Below are 21732 nucleotides of genomic sequence, written 5' to 3' on the forward strand. Positions count from 1 at the left end.
AGGAGGGCAGATGGGGGAAGCGGAGGCAGAGCTCCGGGATTCTTCCCTGGACTTCAGTGAGGAGAGCGCTGGTCCTCCACTGCCCACGCCCTCCCTGCGCAGAAGACTCCCACACAGTGAGAGGCGGAGACGACTGGGAGTCAAACAGCTTTTATGCTGGAAAAGGTTTAAGAAACACCCACAGACAGATTCTGCTAGCGACTGAGGCAGCCACGCTGAGATGGGCTGTGCAGTCAGGACGGTTTAACCCAGGCAATTAAGCTCCCTAGCGGGGACAGTTTATGCACGAGTAACTCAAACCCATTACACCCAGCTTCAGATCCTCACTCAGCCACAAAGAACACTGAGTGACCATGGCCTCAACCATTCAGCTGCGGCCGCCTCACATATACGGAAGAACCATTGTATGATACTGTGACTTCTTTGGAAGGAAGGTAGGATAATAATACACTAAATAAACACATATTGGTAGTATCTGTAGTACACTTTTTGCAAACTACAGTGAGGGTTTTTTAATGAAAAGAAACAATGAAGGAGTATAAATATTATTAAATAAATATGCTCTCTCTCAGAACTAGAAAATAGTTACATTGGACATGTCAGGTGGTGTAATAGTCACTGTGACTGGCTGTTAACCAGAAGGTTGGTGGTTTGAGTATTCCCAGAGCAGGATTCTTGCATTGCAGTGGGTTGGACTAGATGACCCTCGGGGTCCCTTCCAACTCTTACTTCTATCGTTGTTCTTTCAGCTGCAAGTCTATAGTAGAATATCATCCAGGTAGACCAACGGCAGTTTCCATCTTAATTTCTTTCTCTATCCCTTTGAGTCTTTTCCATACACCAAACCAACAGAATAACCAAAGTTATGCAATGAAATTACCCTGTCCAAAGCCATGTGATTTATTTTTCTTTGCATTCTTCCAGATTAGCCTAATCCTTGTTTTGAGTCCAGTTGCCATGTTGCTATGTTGACAGTCATGCTGCGCTTCATGTAAGAATAGCCAGCTGCCTCATTAGTAATTCCTATAATGTCTGACCTATACTTCAATCTTTCATATAGGACTTTTCAGTTTATGGGCTCGTGTATTATATACTGGCAATGTGTTTTGAAAAACAACAACAGCATGGTGGGGAAAAAATGAACACTGCACTGGAACAGTCTTATTCCTCAGGTAAAAATATTCCATAGAGCAAAAGTACATTTTCTATTTTGAGCGCTATTCTCATTTCCAAAACTGAGTTTCTGAAATCTTGATAGCTGGAATTAAAAGAAAGTGTTTCACCTAAAAAAACTTTGTGCAAGTGTCTTAAATGGTGGGGGGAGTGGGAGGTGAATCGTGTAACAATCCCTCAGTGTGCCAATGGAAAGTTCTGGAAGTAAAGAGCTGAATCTAACAAATTTATCCTGTTAGTGCAAGGGCTTCTGCTTCTGCGATGGAACTTCCCCCCTCTCTCCTCCCTTCACATACCCCAAATCTGTTCAGGGTTTCCCAAAACAGTCTGGAGCAGATTTGGGAAGAGCACAGAGGATGCACAGGAAGAGGAGAGAGAAAAATAGTTTCATTACACAAGGAGAAGCCCTTGTGCTGATGAGAGAACACCTTGGATGTAACCCAAGGTATCTACTTTAAGTAAAGTAGTAACTGGTGCTAAATATGGGTTTCTATTAGAGCTGTCAGCACACATTTTAACTATTCATCTGCCATAAAAACAATTTAGCAAATAAATAACTTAGTATATTGCATGTTTTTATATTGTAAACCGCCCTGTGAACTTTGGATGAAGAGTGTTATATTACCAATATCTCAATGTAGGTGCCTTTTTACATATACTGAAGGAAATGCAAAATAGTTTAACATTTAATAAACAGACGCTACTACTAAATGCTAGAAGAAATATTATTGTATTTGTCATTCTCCATTACAGTGAAACACTAGAAGCAAAAGAGAGAGCTCGACAATTACATAGTCATGCACTTAACATGCAGTTCATTGATTAACATCCTGCTGCTCATGGTCACTTGATATTTTACTATTCACTTTATTGTTTATGGTTGGCTTTTTCTTAAACTATTGTTCATGTGGTCATTAGGATGTGATTATGGGGGGTTAATGTTTTTGTTTGCCATTATGCTTTTTATGTTTGTGTTTTTAATACTGTAAAGTACCGTATATTTTTATATTTGTGTATGTGTGTGTATTGTGTGTGTGTGGTATTTCTTTTGTAAATGAAAAGTGGTATTAGAAATATATATGATCCATCAATCAAATCTAGGCCTTCCTTGATTATCTCACTGAACTCCAGTTTTTTCTGTGGAACCATAATGACTACTAACATTCTGATTTACACATACTCCTCCTCAATAAGTCTCTTCATTTCCTTTTGAAAGATTCCTCCATGTGAGCTTTTTACCAATTGCCTAATATAGATAGGCATGTGAGAAAGAAAAAAGGAAGAAGGCACCATCAACAACTGATATTTGCCTAAGCAGTAATAAACAATAGTTAAGAGACAATGCACACACCAAAGGTTAAAAGTAGCAGCAAGAAGTTGAAAACAAATCTGAACACAATACTTACAGTTGCAGACAGGTGGGGTCCATTCAGCTGGGCATGCAAGATGGCGTCATTGATTGAATTCCGGATACCCAAAAGTGCCGCTTCTAGATCATGCGATCCAGCCATTTCGTTAGTGAGATACTCCAGGGTATAGATATATTCCCTCCACTGAGAGTCCAGTTCAGATATGCTGGCAAAACAGCCCCTCATGACATTAAGACAATATCCTTCACAGGGTCTGATCAGAGTCAGACCTTGGCAATGTGGGCAATACTGCATCTTCACTAGGGCTCTGCTGCATTCCTTTGTCAACGTGGCGTGTTCAGTAGCATTCAGTACTTCAATGCCTATACCCAGGGCCTGATTGAATGTCCTGCTTGCCCAAAGAGACTTTTCCAACTTTGTAACTGCTTCTTTAGAACAGAGTCCAAATGGATTTATATCTTGCCGCGTTAGCCGCAGGCACTCTGTATACTCCTCGGACAGACTCGCCATGCCTGGGTTGATTAGGCGGCTGTAAACCAAAGGGAAGAGGCTGTCGAAGAACCGGAAAAGGACACTTTCCACTGTGGTCTGAGCGCCCAAGAGGTAGAGAGAGATGTCTGTAAAGAGCTCTTTGACAGGCTCTGCTGCTTCCTTTGACATGGATCTGTAGACAGTCTCAAACAGAGAAGTCGTATGGTTCTCAGCAAAGCGAAGCAAGGACTCAAAGGCCGCTGCAGGAAGAAGAAAAAAGAAACCTTAAAAAGGTGAAGAGAAAAATTGGCTCTTCCTTATCCCAGATCAAAAACATGGATTATAAAATTATGCACTTATTACTCAAGTGGTTTCACATTATTGCACTCAAAGGCAGAGATCCCAATGATTTCAACTGGTTTTTCAAAATGGTTCAATGCACGCTACTCATGTGTCATTCATGTGCAAGGGATAAGCATGTGGATCATGGGAGTGCTTTTAGCCCTTCCCCAACACCATGCCTTCTTTCATGTGGTTGTGTGCAAAAGAAAGCCCAGTGTATGAGCTCCAAACTCATCAGTAAGGTCTAGGACACACACACACAGCTCAGGCCGTGAGCCTTCCTAACACACAACCAGGCACAACATGTGGTTATTGTAAGAAGTTGACATGTTGGAGAAAGGCTGAAAGCGCAGCCACCATGCCACATGCTTCTAAAACAAATAACAGAAGATCAGGCAGTGAAATCTATGAATGGCTAGAAAGGCTCCCTTGCAAGTGGAATACTGGGAGCATACCTTTAAGCCAGCACGATTCAAGACACTTACCACAATGGTAGAGTGCATGCTTCTCATGCAAACAGTCCCAGCTTCAATCCCTGTCATCTCCAGATCAGTCTGGGAAAGACTCCTAGGAAACCCTGATGTGCTGCTGCCAGTCAGTGTAGACAATATCAAACTAGTTGGACCCATGGTCTGACTTGAAATAAGGCAGCTTTCTATGTTCCTGATCGTGTCCTTTCCCTAGACATTTTCAGAACCGTCAATGGCAGGCTATTCCAAGAATAAAATGTCATACATCTGACAGAGATTCACATTGCCTGGAGGAAAATATCTATATAGACCCAAAAGTAACTTCTGAAATAGTCCTCAGTCACATGTCTATGTGGGTTCTGGAGCAGTTAATTGATCAAGTGGGAAAATGGCTACTTTAGCCATCACTTTGGGCATTGTTTTTTCAAAACACAGGCATGAGCACAAGGCTGACACTTGGCAACTCTACTTCCGCCCATGCAAACATCTCTAATACAGAAAACAATAGATATCTAAGTGATTCCAATGAAGTCACCTTGCAACATGCACCACATATTTACAATTAAAGCCCCTCTACACATAACAGAAGTTAAGAGAAGGGAAAAGCGGCGCAAGGGCAGAGGGAATGGATGAGCAGAAACATGGCTGCTTTGTTTCCTGCTGAATTATGGGATTTAAAGTTATAGGTACCAAGTGTTCAGCTGGCAGTGTGGCATGCTATACCATTGATGAGAACGACCACAAATAATGAACGTCACAGCATGCCAAGTCTGTCAGCTGAAGCAGACTTAATATTGTTACAAAACTTCAAAGCAGCACTAACCATTGATACTTTCATAACCCTTATGAGACTATAGTAATTTACAACACTGAATGGTACCAAAATCCAAAGAGTTCTACCAAAAAAACCCCCAAGAACCTCCAGAAAAACACAGATTCAGAAAACTCCATTCCCACACAGAGCTTTGGCTCGCCCATTTTCAACTTCAGACAGGCTTTTACAACCAAGCTGTAAAATTCTGAAAATGGGGTTTATAATGGAAAGACTGACACTGTGATAACTGTAATATCGTTAACAACACCGCTCTGCTCCAATAAAACAGTTGGTATTTGCCAAGACATCTCTATTTAATTTTTTTCCAAGTCTAAGTGAAGTCTAAAAACGTTTTATTTGACAGGGGAGGAAAGCAAGCTAATCATTTAAGGCAAATATGTTAATAAAATAAAAATAAAATTCACCAAAGTCTGAGCACTCCATCATATATACCCAACACATTCATCTTCCAGCTGTCATTTTCAAATATACTTAATAGAGACATGGGTTTGTTTGTTTTTTGACAGATACAAAGAAAGCATCACATTCTATGTTACAACTAATTCTGCACCTTCAGACTGTCAACACCAGGCATTATTTCAACCCACAGAACTTAAATAAGCATGATCCTAAATAAAGAATTGGTCAGGAACACCTTACATGTGGAAGAAATGAGAGGACACCAGGGCAACAAATGGTTTACACATGTACATAGGTGAATCACTTTATGACTGTATGTGTGAACTGTCACAGAAAGACTTGGAGTGATAGTTACCATGTCTCTGCAGCACCCAGAGTCAGTGAGAGAGAAAGGTATGCCTCTGCTCAAATATTTCTATTTATTTGTTTTCCCCGACGATCTGTATACCACATAATTACAGTTTCTCTAAGTAGTGTACAGGAAGGCTCACTTCAATGGAGCTAAAAATGAGTGGACTGCATTAAATCAGAAATCAATTTTCTAGCTATTTAGCTAGTTATCTCCTTAACAAAAGAGTGCCAGGACCATTGAAAGGGTTCTCCAACAGTACTTCTGATTCTATGAATTCTCTCTTGTAAAATCTCCCCATCTTACAACTATATTTGTGTGGAAGGTGAAAAAAGAAAAGTTCTCAGTGTGGCAAAGCTCATATGGAGCAGTGATGAGGCAGTGAATTAATTTAATGCAAATGTTGTTTGCATTAAGTTAGAATTAATACAAACAACATTCATAGGCCCGTTATTAATATTTGGGACATATGGGTTGGTCCAATTAAAGGTATTTATTTTCTAAGTAAGGATTATTCTCTGAGGATCTTGGTTGCTATCTGTGGGAACCTCCCATCACATACTTCTTTCTCCTATAAAAAGATTATTATCACCATTATTATTTTATTTATTAAATTTGTATACCACCCTTCATCCAAAGATCACATTATGAGGCAAAAGTGAAAGGAAAATATTAACAAGCAGAAATTTTCAGCCATGTTACATATTGTTTTGTGCCATCAGAGGAAATAGTTTCTATTCTTCTAACTATAAATTGAGGGAACTGAAATGAAATTGCAACATGTTTTGGAGAAGACAAGATTTACTCTTAAGCATGTGTACATACTTCATAAAGCACCCCCTATTTGTTTGTAATAAGAAAAATGAGAACAGCCACATATTCACCATCTGTAGTCCTAAAGGCATATTGTTTTTTCCATAGTTACAAGGCACCAAGAAATAGTTTCAGACAATCAAATTACTGGAATGATATTTCCATCCCTCTAATTAGGTATAATGGTGCTATGTGCAGATGAATAACTTCTGTCACACACAAAAGAATTCCGCTCTGATTTGTACAAAGGAGGCAACTTGCCATCTTGTTTTGGAGTTTTATTAATGATGCACTTTCAATATACCTCCCAGAAACCTTGATAAGCAATTTATCAAACCAACAATCAACCTTGTTAGAAACAGAGGGTGTCAGCTTTCATTGGTGAATGTAGAAACCTTTACAGCCATTGAAGAACAGCAAAATCACATGTATAAAATGAGTAAACTGTGCACTTCTTTTAATTGGAAGGCCCTAAGATGTGCCCCCTGGACTTATAATTATTAGACAGACTGTGCCCCATGGCCGACTCAAAGTGTACACATTCCAACAACTGATAGTGCCAGCTTCTCTCAGTGCAGCACCTTAGTCATAGCGAGGGATGAGTGAACATGTTGATTTTGGTTTCTCTCAGTTTCTTGTTTTTCCAATCTTAAATTCAGTTCTCAACATCAGCTTGTGGTTTGTCTTTTTTAGCTGGAGAACTGCACTGTGAAATTCAGAGAAGTGTGAATGGTTATGCTTGGTTTGTGAATTGTTATGAAAAGTGCAGATTCAGTAAATTTGCCTTCAAATATGAACTGAATCAAATTTCTTCTTCAGCCTTAGACAGAAGATTATATGATGTGATGAAACAAGAAGTCTCAGATTAAAATCTCGCTTCTGTCACCAAATGACTAAGCAATGATTGAGATCTTTTGGTCTCAATCCCCCATCTACGCTATTGAGATAATAAGGCTGATGCTGAGATAATGCTTAGATAATGTAAATGATTTTATAAGGATTACTAATATTTCTTTTGAGCGATCAAAATAAGCTACATAAATTTTATTCTGCATGCGTGTGTGTCTTTCCTACTGCTATTGGCTAAGTTATGTATAAACGACACACTGGAAATCAAACAGCTCTTCTGGAAATACACTTTTCCATGAAAGGAATCTTATCTTTACAGCAAATGACTTTCCTCACCACAAGAAAGGTGGATTGCAGCCAAGTAGCTATAACAACATGAAACCCACTTGGTGTTCTTCAAAAACAAAAGGAAACCAAAGGCAAAACCCTGCCCACAGACACATAGTTTAGGTAAGATGAAAGAAAGTTGGATTGGAAGGGAAGAAAATGTGAATTGTCAACTTTTGAGCTATGAAAAGAGAATCAAGAAACAATGAATAACCAAGAGGAATTTTTAGAAGAGAAAATCAATTATTTTATTTATTATTTATTAAATTTATATCGTGTCCTCCTTCCCAAAGGAGCCCAGGCTGGAAAACACACAAGCAATAAAAGAATATTAATCTAAAAACCACTGCAGTGCAGATGCAGACTGGGAAGGATCTCAACTTAAAAAGCTGGTTGTAAAAGGAAGGTCTTCAATAGGTGCCGAAACGACAACAGAGATTCCATGTGTCTGATATTCAGGGGGAGGGAATTCCAAAGGGCAGGACCACAACATAAAATGCTCAATTCCTACATTGTGTGGAAATGACTTCCTGATAAGATGGTATCTTCAGGAGGCCCCCAATTGCAGAGTGCGGTGATCGACTGCGTATATAAGGGGTGAGACAGTCTTTTAGGTATCACTGTATCAAGCTGTACAGGGAGGGTTTATGCACCCAAAGCAGCACCGTGAACTTAGCCCAACAGCTAATTGACTGCCAGTGGACAAATATTAGGCAGGAGATAATGCCATGCATATGAGACGCCCAGTGCCTACATGGTCTGTTGTGCTTTGTCTCCAGTTCTTTAGTATGTAACTTGCCACTGAAGTTCCCTTGAGTACACTCCCAAATTAATCTTGCTCAAACTGTTTGTACATGATACATAATGCAGCCAGGTGATCTTCCCTCCAGGCACTGACCGCCAAACCCAGCAAGTTTGATCTATCATATGCCATCAGACTATGCTATTTTATAGATATTATCTTGCAACTGTTTCCACTGGAGTAAATGCTAATATTTTCTGTGCTAATACAAATAAAATGTTTTGCAACACATCAGAGATCCACTCACAACAAAATACAACAAAATTTGGGAGGCTTTTGGACCTTGAGTCTAATTTGTTTTCATTTGAATCATTTGGCTGTCTCTTTAACTTAAAACAGCTCAGGGCCACAGTACCTCAATGATCATCTCTCTCCATATGAGCCAACCTGGACCCTGAAATCTAAGGCCCTTTTTCATATGCCCCCTCCATGAAAGGGTGGCAACACGAGAATAGGCCTTTTCTGCAGTGGCTCCCCGTTTGTGGAATGCTCTCCCCAGGGAAGCTCGCCTGGCACCATCATTATACAGTGGTACCTCGGGTTAAGTACTTAATTCGTTCTGGAGGTCCGTTCTTAACCTGAAACTGTTCTTAACCTGAAGCACCGCTTTAGCTAATGAGGCCTCCCGCTCCTCCACCAGAGCATGATTTCTGTTCTTATCCTGAAGCAAATTTCTTAACCTGAGGTACTATTTCTGGGTTAGCGGAGCCTGTAACCTGAAGCGTCTGTAACCTGAAGCGTATCTAACCCGAGGTACCACTGTATATCTGTAGCCACCAGGCAAAACCATCTGTGGCCTTTTAGTAGTGAGTGGGGTGTTTTTAATGTATTCCCCCACCCTGCTTGTTTTTAATTTATCTAGTGGGTTTTTGTTTGGTTGATTGTAAGTTGCTTCAGGTTGCCTTGGGCAAACAAAATGTTTAAATAATAATAATAATAATAATAATACAGTCATACCTCGGGTTACAGATGCTTCAGGTTGCGTTTTTTCGGGTTACAGACTGCCGAAACCCAGAAGTACCAGAACGGATTACTTCTGGATTTTGGCAGTCGCACATACGCAGAAGCGCTAAATTTGCGCATGCGCAGTAGTGCCAAATCGCAACCCGCGCGTGCGCAGACGTGCAGCTGCGGGTTGCGAACGTGTATCCCGCACGGATCACATTCGCAACCCGAGCGTCCACTGTAATAATAATAGTAATAATAATGGGAGAAATTAGCAGAGGTGCACAACTTTTTCCTTTTGGAATGTAATATAAATATAAGCGGCTTTAAAGCCTTAGCCAAGCCTTTGAATTTTTAAAATATACATTCACACTGCTGAATATTTCATGAAAACAGGTCAAAGTCATCCTCCAAGGAGAGAATCCTGTTTAAACATTTTATCATGTGCTCACAGCATGCTTGACATCGCAGCTGATGTTGCGTCTGTGATGCCCAAACACAGCTGATCAAACACAGCTCACCTCTGGAAACTTCATGTCTCAACTGCTGGTCTTTTAAAATGGAGATGAGCCAAGTCATTACAAGATTCCACACTCTCTTTGACTATGCATTGGAGGTAGAGGGAACCTCCATGCTGAGCAGATAATGCGTTTGTACCTTGGGGAGCTCAGCTGACTTCCAACATTAGCAGACAATAAAACTGAAACAATGCCTAATGCATGACGCAGAAAAGATTACCCCCAAATTACATACTTCTCTCCCACATAGCATGCTTATTCAGATTATTCAGAATACTTTAGCACAAAACATCACATTCTCAAGGGACGGAGTCATTATGATAGAATGGGAAGGGGGAGCCTCTGCGTCAGAGTCCTTGCCTCAGCTAGGATGTAAATGGATTGAAGTGAGATTTATTTTGCCCTAAAAGGGGATAAAACTAGGCGTGTGTTTTGATTTTAGGTTTTCCGTTACCTAACTCCACTTGCTTTACACCTGTGCAAACCAGAACCAGATGCCCAGCGTTTCGGAAACCCAACTTTATAATATCCACAGCCCTGGGAAAGTGTAGTGGAAGATAAGAGAAAGGGCCCCTGGGTCAGGAAGAAAGTGTTATCATAAAGTCTACATATGACTTCCATATGATGTATGCAAAGAAAAGGGAAAACCATGCTTCAGTGGAGAAAGTAGATCTTGGCTCTGTTTGCATCAGGGGTTGGGAGCATGTCACATCCCAGATGCTGCTGGAACATAACTCTCAGCATCCTTGTCCATGATGGCTAAGTCTGACAGAAGTTGAAGTCCAACAACACCTGGAGGGAAACAGATTCCCCACCCCTGGTCTGCGTGAAAAGAGTAGCTTCATGATACAAAGTCTGCAGGAAGATGTAGCTTTTTAAATGCGGGGTGGGTTTCCCCAAGCATGCTGAGTGAAAAGTATTTTCCAAGAATACAACGGCATATAACATGGGTAATCACAGTAGCCAGGAAACTCAGTATCTGCTGAAGGAAAGGGAACTGCAGTGATATGTGCAGCCACATAGAAAAAGAGACCCACAGTTTGATGGGATTAAAATCACATTAGCTGTCTATGTTTTCTCAGACTTAAAAAGGAGAGGGGGTAACAGTGATAAAGAAACCTACACCTGTCTCCCTAGGTAGGTGGGCACAGGATTGCAACTTAAAGTACAGTATGCTAAAAGAAGAAGAAAACACTTTGTATTTAAGGAACGTCCTCTGAAGTGAGAAGTGGTGGTTTTAATTAGGCTGCTACCTTTGAATTTCAGAAATACAGGTGTCTTGGATTATGGGAGGGCAGGTGAAGAGACAGAATACTCAATGTCAGGCGCAACTCAGCACCTGTAGTTTACTGTCTTTTCAGACCCTGAAACTGGTATCTGATACAATACAGTCTTCCTAGCTGAACCAGTGATATACTCTCTGGTTAGCAGCACTAACAATGTTAGAGACTGTGAAAACAAACATGTGCTCTTTGTTTCTTCAGTGGCCTTTTTCTTAGAGAGAATGTGAGCATGTGAATATGCATCTCTATGCTCTTACAGAGAAGGAAAATGTGAATGTGTGTGTGTGTGTGTGTGTGTGGATACACACTGTGCATGAGTTTAAATATGTGCATGTTATTATATACTTCTCATGCTGGTAATATGAAAATTAGCATGTTATTCTTCAATCTTTAAATTTAGCTATAGAAAGAACAAATATGTCCCAAATGTAAAAGCAGTATCAGGGCAAAAAAAGAAAACAGAGCAAGCACCCTGATATTTTAAATCTCAGACTACACAGTGACTTTGAAAGAAGATGCAATGCCTAAAGACTATATTAATTACCGAAAAGAAAACAGAAAAAGAAAAGAAATAAGCAAGCACATTGATGTATTTGTTAAACATTTTCATTTCCCATAAAACCTCAAGACTACATTCTTTCCAGCTTTGTGACTGCTGACAGCAACAGATTTAAAACAAAACAGGATTTTATTTTCACAATCCTCTCTTGTTATTATAGCTTACTATTATAATACCCTTTAACATTAGCAGACCCTACTGTATGGTGCAGTTGCATGGAACTAGCTGGCAGCACAAGGTTGTTTTAAAGAACTGGGCAGAACGGCTTAAATGAAAATGCTCAGAACTAGGTGTCTTTCCACACTCTACCAGAGTGGTTCACCAGCTTGGCAAAGTAGGACCATTAAAGAAACACTTGGCACTGTCGACATTTTGATTCAGTGGCGGTATGGTACTTCATGGTACTTCACACACTATGGAATGAAATATGTTATGGAATTACAACTGCACTTGCCTTATTTTTGCTTTTGTTTAATGAGAGAAACACAGTTGGTTGGTGTGTGTCCTTCTGTTTATTTCAAGAGACACTCTGGCTATAGTTGTCCATGCTCTGGTTGTGCTCACAGGATACCGCAGGAAGTAGGGGACGCAAGAATCTCTCAAACACTGGGAATGGGTTTAAATGACCTCACCTTTATGGGTTACAGCATTCACAGTTCAGCATGGCTTAGCGCAGGAAAGGTACAATGGACAACCTAACTATGTGGCCACTCAGCTCATATGCTGGAAGGCAAGCTTGGGCCCAATACCATCATCAACCTGGGAGAGTTGAGGGCATGCTAGCCTCCAAGCTCGGCATAATGCATTTTTGAACACTGTTTTCACAAACATCCATGGTGTCAGGCATACTTCCTCCTAACATATGTTTTTTCTCTCTCTTTTTACACATACTTATTTGCAGAACCACATCACAAAATTTGGAGAACTGCAAGTTTGGAAAGACAGCTATCTTTTGATTAGCATGAAAAACTGACCTGAAGAAATCTCTCCCCTATTCCTATTTGAAAAGTAATGTGGGTAGCAGCCTCTTCTGTGGTTACACAGGTAACACCTTCTTCCCCAGAAAGGTTTGCTACTTTAGAAAGGTGGTGGATTAAAGCAATTCTTTTCTCCTGAACTTTTAAACTGAAAGAACAAGGATGATGTTTTATAACCACATCAAAGTTTTTTTATGTTGTTGGATTTTATTGCTGCTTTATCTTGTTTCATCTTGTTTGGCTTGTTTTATAATTCTGCTATTGCATTTTATAGCTTTCCCTTTTTGTATTCTACTTTACTTTTCTCTGTATCCTTGCCTTCTGAATTTATATTACTAAAATTGAAGGGTGGGGTGTTTATTTATCCAAACAAATATCACATAAAAACAAAGAATGAAATACATAAAGTATGTTTTCTCATGGAAGATGAGTAGTGTTTGGAAATGGTACCTAAAGACCATGGAGTTCTTAGGAAGTCCAGTCCTCTGTGTATTTACTTGAAGACAAGGCCTTGAGTGGGACATATTCCCAACTGAGCACATAGAACCACAAATTAAAGAAACAAATTGTCTTACCAACTTGATGTGTTTCCATGCAGTCTCCGTAGCAGTCTCTCTGTACAGCCTTTTATAATTGTGGTGGCCACTTGCAAATGTGTAGTGAGACTGCAATATTAATAATCTATGACGAGAAGGCTGGGGTTTCCCAGAACAGGTTTGATTTAGTGATTTTAGCCTTACTTTGTGCCTCTCTATCCCCAGTGTCATTACCAAAACCATACTTCTCAGACCTTTATCAGCTGAATGAATTCAGGACTAGTATAAAATATTTCCCATTTGATGAAGCCAATTTTGTGTCTAATTCCAGCCTGCTGCTGCATCAAAGTCAATTGACCGCGTAAGTGTCAGGAATCTAAATCTAGTGTTGGCACCGAGGCAATGAGATTTGTGGTTCAGCAGAGATGTGAATGAGTGTGGACTCGTCCATGTCAAAACATTCTCAGGCATAGTAATGCCAGGGAACAAAAAGGTCAGTGAAACTCGTGACCGGCTGACTTGGACTTCCAGGAGTGTGTGGGACTATGATTCTCCACCATGTGCCTCTTTTGGCCCCCTTCAAATACCTGAACCATCGTGCATCTGTAAGTAAACAGTTGTATTACAAAGTCACTGCAAGTCTCCATTAGTCTCTTTCAGGAAGGAAATTGACCCTGCAAAATTGCTGTGGGAGTGTCCTAAGGCAGGAGGGGAGAAGCAAGCAATTGCCCGAGAACTAGCCCCACTCCTTCCTCCTAGTCCAGTGCTGAAATTTTCTCCCATTTTTCCCAGGCCATTTTCAATTCATGGAATAAGAAACCGCATTACAATTACCAAAAGAAATTTGTTTGGTGAAATGGTAACGGTTGGGGTGTGGAGTTGTTATTGTCCTTACGTACTTTCAAGATGTGCAAAGTGTATCTGCAAGTAATACTTATTGGGTGCCTGTCCTCCAAAACCCCTTGACATCCTTGGCTGGATTATCCTGTAAGTACACTTTGGTGGAGGGATGCAGGCGGCGCTGTGGTCTAAACCACTGAGCCTAGGGCCTGCTGATTGGAAGGTTGCGGTTAGACGGGGTGAGCTCCTGTTGCTCGGTCCCTGCTCCTGCCCACCTAGCAGTTTGAAAGCACGCCAAAAGTGCAAATAGATAAATAGGTACTGCTCCAGTGGGAAGGTAAACGGCATTTGCATGTGCTGCTCTGGTTTCGCCAGAAATGGTGTAGTCATGCTGGCCACATGACCCGGAAAAACGTTGGCTCCCTCAGCCAGTAAAGCGAGATGAGCGCCGCAACCCCAGAGTCGATCGCGATTGGACTTATCTGTCAGGGGTCCTTTACCTTTACCTTTTTACACTTTGGTGGGGAGGCTATCTCTTCTTATTTGGTGATCACTCGTGGCCAAAAAAAATTGTCTTTCATGAACATGGTCTTAATGGTGTGACCTGCTGAGAGCCTGAGGGCCCTGCCACTGCCTCTGTCCACCTGGCACAGGGCAGGGGGTGATGTCTTTAACCTACATCCTATGCCCTTTTAAAATGTGTTGGGGGGATTATTGGGTTGTTGGTGTTCTTATTTGATTATGTATTTTGTGGTTGTATATTCTGATTTTATCCTGTGAACTGCCCTGAGACCTGAGGGTATAGGGCAGTATAGAAGTTCAAATAAGAATAAGAATGTCCATAAGTAACTGTGGAGGCCAATTCTGGATCCACCCGTCCTTCCACAGTGGGGACTACTCTGCACCTGGCAGGTGTTCATTTGTATTTCTTTTAAGTGAAGTTTTTAAAAAAAGAAATTATTGCACAAGGCTTTTCCTTTTTAAGGCAAAAGGAAGAAAAGTCAGCAAGTACACAAATCAAGGACTTTCTGTAGCCTGCCACCCTAGCTTTCTAAGTAAAAATCAGGGAAGATGTCATATGCGGCAGCTAGACTGGTGACTGGGGGCGGCCGCCAAGACCATATAACACCGGTCTTGAAAGACCTACATTGGCTCCCAGTACGTTTCCGAGCACAATTCAAAGTGTTGGTGCTGACCTTTAAAGCCCTAAACGGCCTCGGTCCAGTATACCTGAAGGAGCGTCTCCACCCCCATCATTCTGCCCGGACGCTGAGATCCAGCACCGAGGGCCTTCTGGCGGTTCCCTCATTGCGAGAAGCAAAGCTACAGGGAACCAGGCAGAGGGCCTTCTCGGTAGTGGCACCCGCCCTGTGGAACGCCCTTCCAGCAGATGTCAAAGCGATAAACAACTACCTGACATTCAGAAGACATCTTAAGGCAGCCCTGTTCAGGGAAGTTTTTAACGTGTGATTTTACTGTATTTTTGGTTTTATGGAAGCCGCCCAGAGTGGCTGGGGAGGCCCAGCCAGATGGGCGGGGTATAAATAATAAATTATTATTATTATTATTATAAAGGAACTTCTCTAAATTTCTCATTTTTCTCAATATTAAGTATGTATGGTGTGATGGGAATCACCTCAGCACAAAAAAATTGTCTATACACACGTCCACATGTTCAAAGAACCATTAATTTGGGCAGTGCTTTTCTTTCTAAAAAATTTTTTAGGGGTACTCTATTCTCATTTTCCTACTCATATTGAAATACTGCCCCTCAATAAAGCCAAACTTAGATTCACAAAATATTTAGGGGTAGGCATACCCCTGCACCCCCCCCCCAGAAAAAGCACTGAATTTGGGGGTCTTTACTGCAGACGATTGAATGCCACAGACATTTTTGCAAATGATAGGATTACCTTAGAGAGTTGCTGTATATTATCTGTTCTGGAAAATTTAGCAGGGTATTAAACATTTAAAATAATTTCAACAATTAAGACAGCGGAAAAACTGAATTCACATTTTCTAGAGATAAAAAAATATTGAGCAGAATGGTTTTTAAAGTTAAGTACCGTATTTTTCGCCCTATAGGGCGCACTTTTCCCCCTCCAAAAATGAAGGGGAAATGTGTGTGCGTCCTATGGGGCGAATGCAGGCTTTCGCTGAAGCCTGGAGAGCGAGAGGGGTCGGTGCACACCAACCCCTCTCGCTCTCCAGGCTTCAGGAAGCTATCTGCAACCCTCGGGAGACCGGCGCCACTTTGCGCCGGTCTCCCGAGGGTTGCACAGAGCTGCCTGCAGTCCCGGGCTCAGCGCACTTCTCCCCATCGCGAGCCCCACAAGCTCAGGGGCTAGCGGGGAGGTGGAGCGCACCTTCCCGCTGTTCCCCGACCTGGTTTGGAGGCTGGCGGTGGGGAAAGCAGCGCTGGCGGTGGGGAAAGCAGCGCCTTCCCGCTGTTCCCCGACCAGGTTCTTCCAGCCCCGTACCTGGGGGGGAAATAATTTTTTTTCTTTATTTCCCCCCCAAAAAAAACTAGGTGCGTCCTATGGGGCGCAAAATACAGTAATAGCCTGCATATATAAAATAGAAAGACTTGCACCAAAGAAATAATCAAGCACCATTGGTTTTTATTTATCTATAGTTAAATTTATAGCCTGCTTTCCCCCTCTGGTGGAGATGCTCAGAGCAGCCAACAAAACATATTTTTAAAAACCTGTAATATCTATTTTAAAAACAACAGCACCGCAACACTAAAGATAGCATGAAGAAATACTAAAACCAGCATTAAAAAAACCCACTAAAACCAGTGTTAAAAACATTTTAAACAGCATTTAAAACCAAGAGAGCCAGGACTAGCACTTAATCTACAGAGCAGTAAAATGACTTGCTTAAAAAGTAATGCCTTCAAAATGCTGGCAGTACCCGGTTTCAGGCCTCGGGAGCCCTGGGCAAACAGCTTCCCTCTCCTGCATGCCCTGCCAGTGTGCCAGTGTGGTGTAGTGGTTAAGAGTGGTGGACTTGTAATCTGGTGAACCGGGTTCGCGTCTCCGCTCCTCCACATGCAGCTGCTGGGTGACCTTGGGCCAGTCACACTTCTTTGAAGTCTCTCAGCCCCACTCACCTCACAGAGTGTTTGTTGTGGGGGAGGAAGGGAAAGGAGAATGTTAGCCGCTTTGAGACTCCTTAAAGGGAGTGAAAGGTGGGATATCAAATCCAAACTCTTCTTCTGGCATGAGGGCTTGATCTCAATGTGGTTTGTTGGTTTCCTGGTTTGTTAATGTACATTTAAGGTAGATCTACCCAGATCAGCTGTAACTGGGAACTCTGGCTAAGTACAAGGTGGATCCTTATGCCCAAGCCAGCAAGCAGTGAGCCAAAAGGAGGGAAAAGAGTTCGCAGCTGTGGCGGACCTTGGGGTCTCAAATTTCAGCAATGCCATCTGCAACACCAAAATTCACTGCCCCCTACCTCTTCCATTCTACATCATAGTTGTGGTGCCCCCTACAATGCCCCTGAGACTCTGTGCCCAGTGCAATTGAACAATTCATGCTCCCCTAAATCCGCCTATGTTCCTAGTCCTGATGCCCATTCCTGTTGTTTTAAACAGTGGTTTATGAATCCTCAAACAGTTACCTGAACCAGGCCATCAACTTAGAAGTACTCTATGTGTTTAAAAACTAAACCACTTGGAATAGCCTCATAAATGACTGGCTGCCCCACATTTCAGAAAACTCTCAGCAGATGGAAAACTAGCCTGTCATGGAGAAAACACTGAGCTTTCGGTGTGCATTTGGGGAAAACCTGAATTTAGTTACTAAATTGAACATATACTGGTGGTTTAAAAAATTATTTGTTCCTGTTCTACTTTTATCTTCCAGTGTTTCTGCAGCTACATATGCTGGCTATGGTAGGTTATATAAACAAATAACTGATTCTGTTTATTATTCTCTATACTGTGTTTCAGCATAATTGTATATTATTTCATATAGTGTAATTGGATAGCAGTGTTTATTCTTGTAAAAGTGAGCAGCTTAGAGTAAAGCAAATTTGTAGGAGCAGAAAAAGGCTGGAGTCCAGATGTGGCTCAATCTATGGCATGCAAGGTTTCTTCTATTGATGGAAGAGAGAGAGAGAGAGAGAGAAAGAGAGAGAGAGAGAGAGAGAGAGAGAGAGAGAGAAAGAAAGAAAGAAAGAAAGAAAGAAAGAAAGAAAGAAAGAAAGAAGAAAAGTGATGTTAGTGCAGCGATTGCTAACTGGCTGTGGTTCCACGTGCAGGCCGGGGCTGATGGGAGTTGTAAGAACATCTTTAGGGCACCAAGTTGGCAAAGGCTCTGTTAGTATATAACTTCTGTAACAGGCAGAAACTTCTCTCCTAGAGGGAGTGCGAATGTAGACTGAATTCGAAGGTTCAGGAAATGAAATTTCCATGCATCCAGATGACCCTGCTGTGCATAAAATTCTTAGAGGTAGGACAGTATTTTCAGCTGATTTGGGTTTTGGACATTGATGGAGGAGTGAAAAACAAATGTATTTAAAGATTAAGGAACAGCAGGGCAAATTTTCACCGAAGGGGATTCAGCTGGAACTCACTGGAGCTCAGTTCTAGCACCTCTCATCTGGACGCCATTGCCATTCTACGAGAATGAGGGAGGTGTTCCTGGTGAGTTCCGGTAGCTCTTTCTCTAGAAAAATAGCACCCCCCCTTCAGAGGGGCCAACCATGCCTGCAAATTGTATCCAATTCTGTGAAAAAAATTAAAAGTTAGAAAAGTATGCCAAGGTTCCCTGCACCAAATAAATCCTACAGTTTGGCTGGCCCTAGAAGAGCTCTGTTGCCTTCAAATTTCATCCATTTCAAATTTCATCCATTTCTGTTTTCTGATTTCCTGCTATAGTCAATAGGAGGTGAGAAACAGGCCTTGGGATTTAAGAGATATACAGTAATGAGGTCCTGAATAACAAGCCCAATCAGAAAGACAGTGGATCCCAAACAGCTCAAGTTGTTTTGTAACGCTACAGATACAATGTGAATCCTGTGAGTGGTGCACACCACTAGGAAGCCAGCAGTGCATAAGGGAAACAGGAAGGGGATGAAACAGAAGGGGCAGCCTGGCAAAAATATAATGGAGCAGCCTGATTAACAGATCTGCTGGATCTTAAACCCACTAATTCCAGAAGATCTAACCTTAGGATTGTTCCCTAAGGAGGTGGGGACAAATGAGTGAATTTCACCCCACTCTTTCGCAAAGGGGGCTTGGCTGGCATTCACTTCATCATTTTTTAGCCATCAAATTAAGACCTTCTATAAAATCCCTTTAGGAATTTTAATGATTTCTTGCTTTGAAATAGTATTGGGAGAATCCTATGTCTTAAAACAATAGAAGGAAAGTTCTTGCTTTGCTGCTTCAACTGCATTTAAAAACAAAACCATGCCAAATGCTGTTGCTTATAATTTTTAATTGGTTTACTGCGTCGATTGTTATTGTTTTGTTTTCAGTTACCTTGTAAATGGTGGTGGGGTAAATATTCTGAAGGGCACCATAAATAGAAATTAAAAAATAATTCATTAGTTCTGTGCACACCAAACACTTGTCCCGCTATGAGTACAGGATAGCCAGCAGGATATTATGCATTTAGCTATCTATTGTATTAATCAGTCACTTTTACAGTAAATAAAAACCCCATCAAAGCTACTTGACCCCTCCCCCAAAAAACATATAAAAACAATTTAAAACCAGAGAAAATGTAAAACACTCATTTCTCAAAACCCTTCCCTCTGCGGAAGCATCATAGACACATACAGATGTATGGGTAAATGTTCCACACTGCATTGTGTGCCCAAAGAATGATGGGCCACTATAGAAAACATGTTTGAAGTTAAAATGGGTTGCTGTATTATCAAACCTTGCTTTGGTTCCCAGCATCTACTGGCATCCATTCATATAAACATACCTCCCTGCGAGTGAACCTTCAGACAATTTTAACATTGAGACTGTAGAGAGCACAGTCTAACTGCAACAATGCACTTTTAAGAACATTTCAGAAATGCTGCCAAAAAGCTCAGCAAGGAATTTCAAGTTGGCAGCGCTGGGTTTTAGCATGTTAAGGGAGTTAAAACATTAATGCTGCTCTTGCTATAATACAACATGTAAAAACAATGAGATATAAATATGGCATCATCACTGGGATACGCTACAAAACAATTGCCTCATTTGCTGTATGTTACTATACAATTCTTCACCAGCGAGCAGAGGCTGCCATAAATGTCAGCATGGCAAGGTGTCAGTGATGCTAATGTACCTCGATCCCTCATTAACCACCGAGAAATCTGGATCTTTCGGGACACACACAACTTTTACAAGTAGTTACTTTAGAATACATGATGACAGCATGCAGCGTTCCAGTGTTTAACAGTATACAGGAAACTGGGTATTTGCATGCAGTTTCAGAAAGAAAGAAAGAAAGAAAGAAAGAAAGAAAGAAAGAAAGAACCCATTTCAGAAAGTAGTGTGTGCGTGTGTAACTCTAATGTGCACATTGCTAAAGAAAACTGTAGTATCATGTTTGCAACGTCTACATGATGTGGAAAGGTTGCAGCATTTGGGGTCTTTTAGTTTAGAGAGAAGTCAAGTAAGAGGTGACCTGATAGGTAAAGGTAAAGGGACCCCTGACCATTAGGTCTAGTCGTGGCCGACTCTGGGGTTGCGGCGCTCATCTCGCTTTATTGGCCGAGGGAGCCGGCGTACAGCTTCTGGGTCATGTGGCCAGCATGACTAAGCTGCTTCTGGAGAAGTCAGAGCAGCTCACGAAAACACAGTTTACTTTCCCGCCAGAGCGGTACCTATTTATCTACTTGCACTTTGACGTGCTTTTGAACTGCTAGGTTGGCAGAAGCAGGGACCGAGCAGCGGGAGCTCACCCCGTCGTGGGGATTCGAACTCCCAACCTTCTGATCGGCAAGTCCTAGGCTCTGTGATTTAACCCACAGCACCACCCTCATCCCAGGTGACCTGATAGAAGTGTATAAAATAATGCATGACATGGAGAAAGTGGATAGAGAAAAGTTTTCTCCATCTTTCATAGCACTAGAACACATGGATATCCCATGAAGCCGAATTCATTGGACAGATAAAAGAAAGCCAGTCTTACATAGTGTAAGGTTAAACTATGGAACTTGCTCTCAACAGGAGGCAGTGATGGTCACCAACTTGGATGGCTTTAGAAGAGGATTAGACGAATTCATAGAGGATAAGGCTATTGAACTGAAGGACGGGAGCAACACTCTAGCCTGCTTTATAAATGGCGCCTGTACATGAATGTGTGAGGTTGGGATGGGGGAAACAGTCATCTTGTGGTCCGTGTCACTTTTACATCATTCCATTTCAAAATTCACCTGCGACTGTGGACATTAATTTCAAAAGGTCTAAGTAAAAGTTAGTTGAACGCACAACTCCTTACTTTGCCTTTCTGTTTTATTGTTCTGTTTGCTGACTCAACATTTTCCCCCTAGTTCCTTGTTTCCATCAGTCTCATCAGTCTCTGAATGAAACTGCCTCTCTTACTAGTCTTGTTCCACAGCAGTCAAATGTTGCATCCTGACCATCTTACTACAAGAAACATAACCCCGTGAAGCATTAGATACTTTTCTTCTCCCTCTGAAAAGCCCCTACTCAACAAAGGGACACAACTCATAGAGTGCATGAAATGGATGTTCACACAAGCACAGACTCTGCCCATGCAAATATGACCATACCTTTATTGACAGGGACTGATCACATGACCATAAGGCCTATGCTTGTGTGCTCTACATATGGTGGGGCACTGGCATAAATAAAACTGAACTATGTTTATTACATTTCCTTCTTACATATATGGGTGACA

The 21732-nt window shown here is 41.5% G+C and overlaps 1 protein-coding gene across 3 annotated transcripts in view; it reads right to left on the bottom strand.

Annotated features, from left to right (window-relative positions):
- Nucleotides 1-21732, bottom strand: part of LOC310708276 (glypican-5-like) — a 410849-nt gene that overhangs the window by 292547 nt on the left and 96570 nt on the right. For 2 of the 3 annotated variants that reach the window (XM_083506454.1, XM_083506453.1), the window contains exon 3: nucleotides 2580-3274. In XM_083506454.1, the coding sequence (XP_083362580.1) occupies nucleotides 2580-3274 (695 nt within the window). Of the gene's footprint in view, nucleotides 1-2579; nucleotides 3299-21732 lie in introns of all 3 variants that reach the window. The other variant, XM_083506452.1, reaches the window with a different exon arrangement.

Source organism: Podarcis liolepis, assembly GCF_965112155.1.
Source record: "Podarcis liolepis genome assembly, chromosome: 5".
NCBI classification, from domain to species: Eukaryota; Metazoa; Chordata; class Lepidosauria; order Squamata; family Lacertidae; genus Podarcis; species Podarcis liolepis.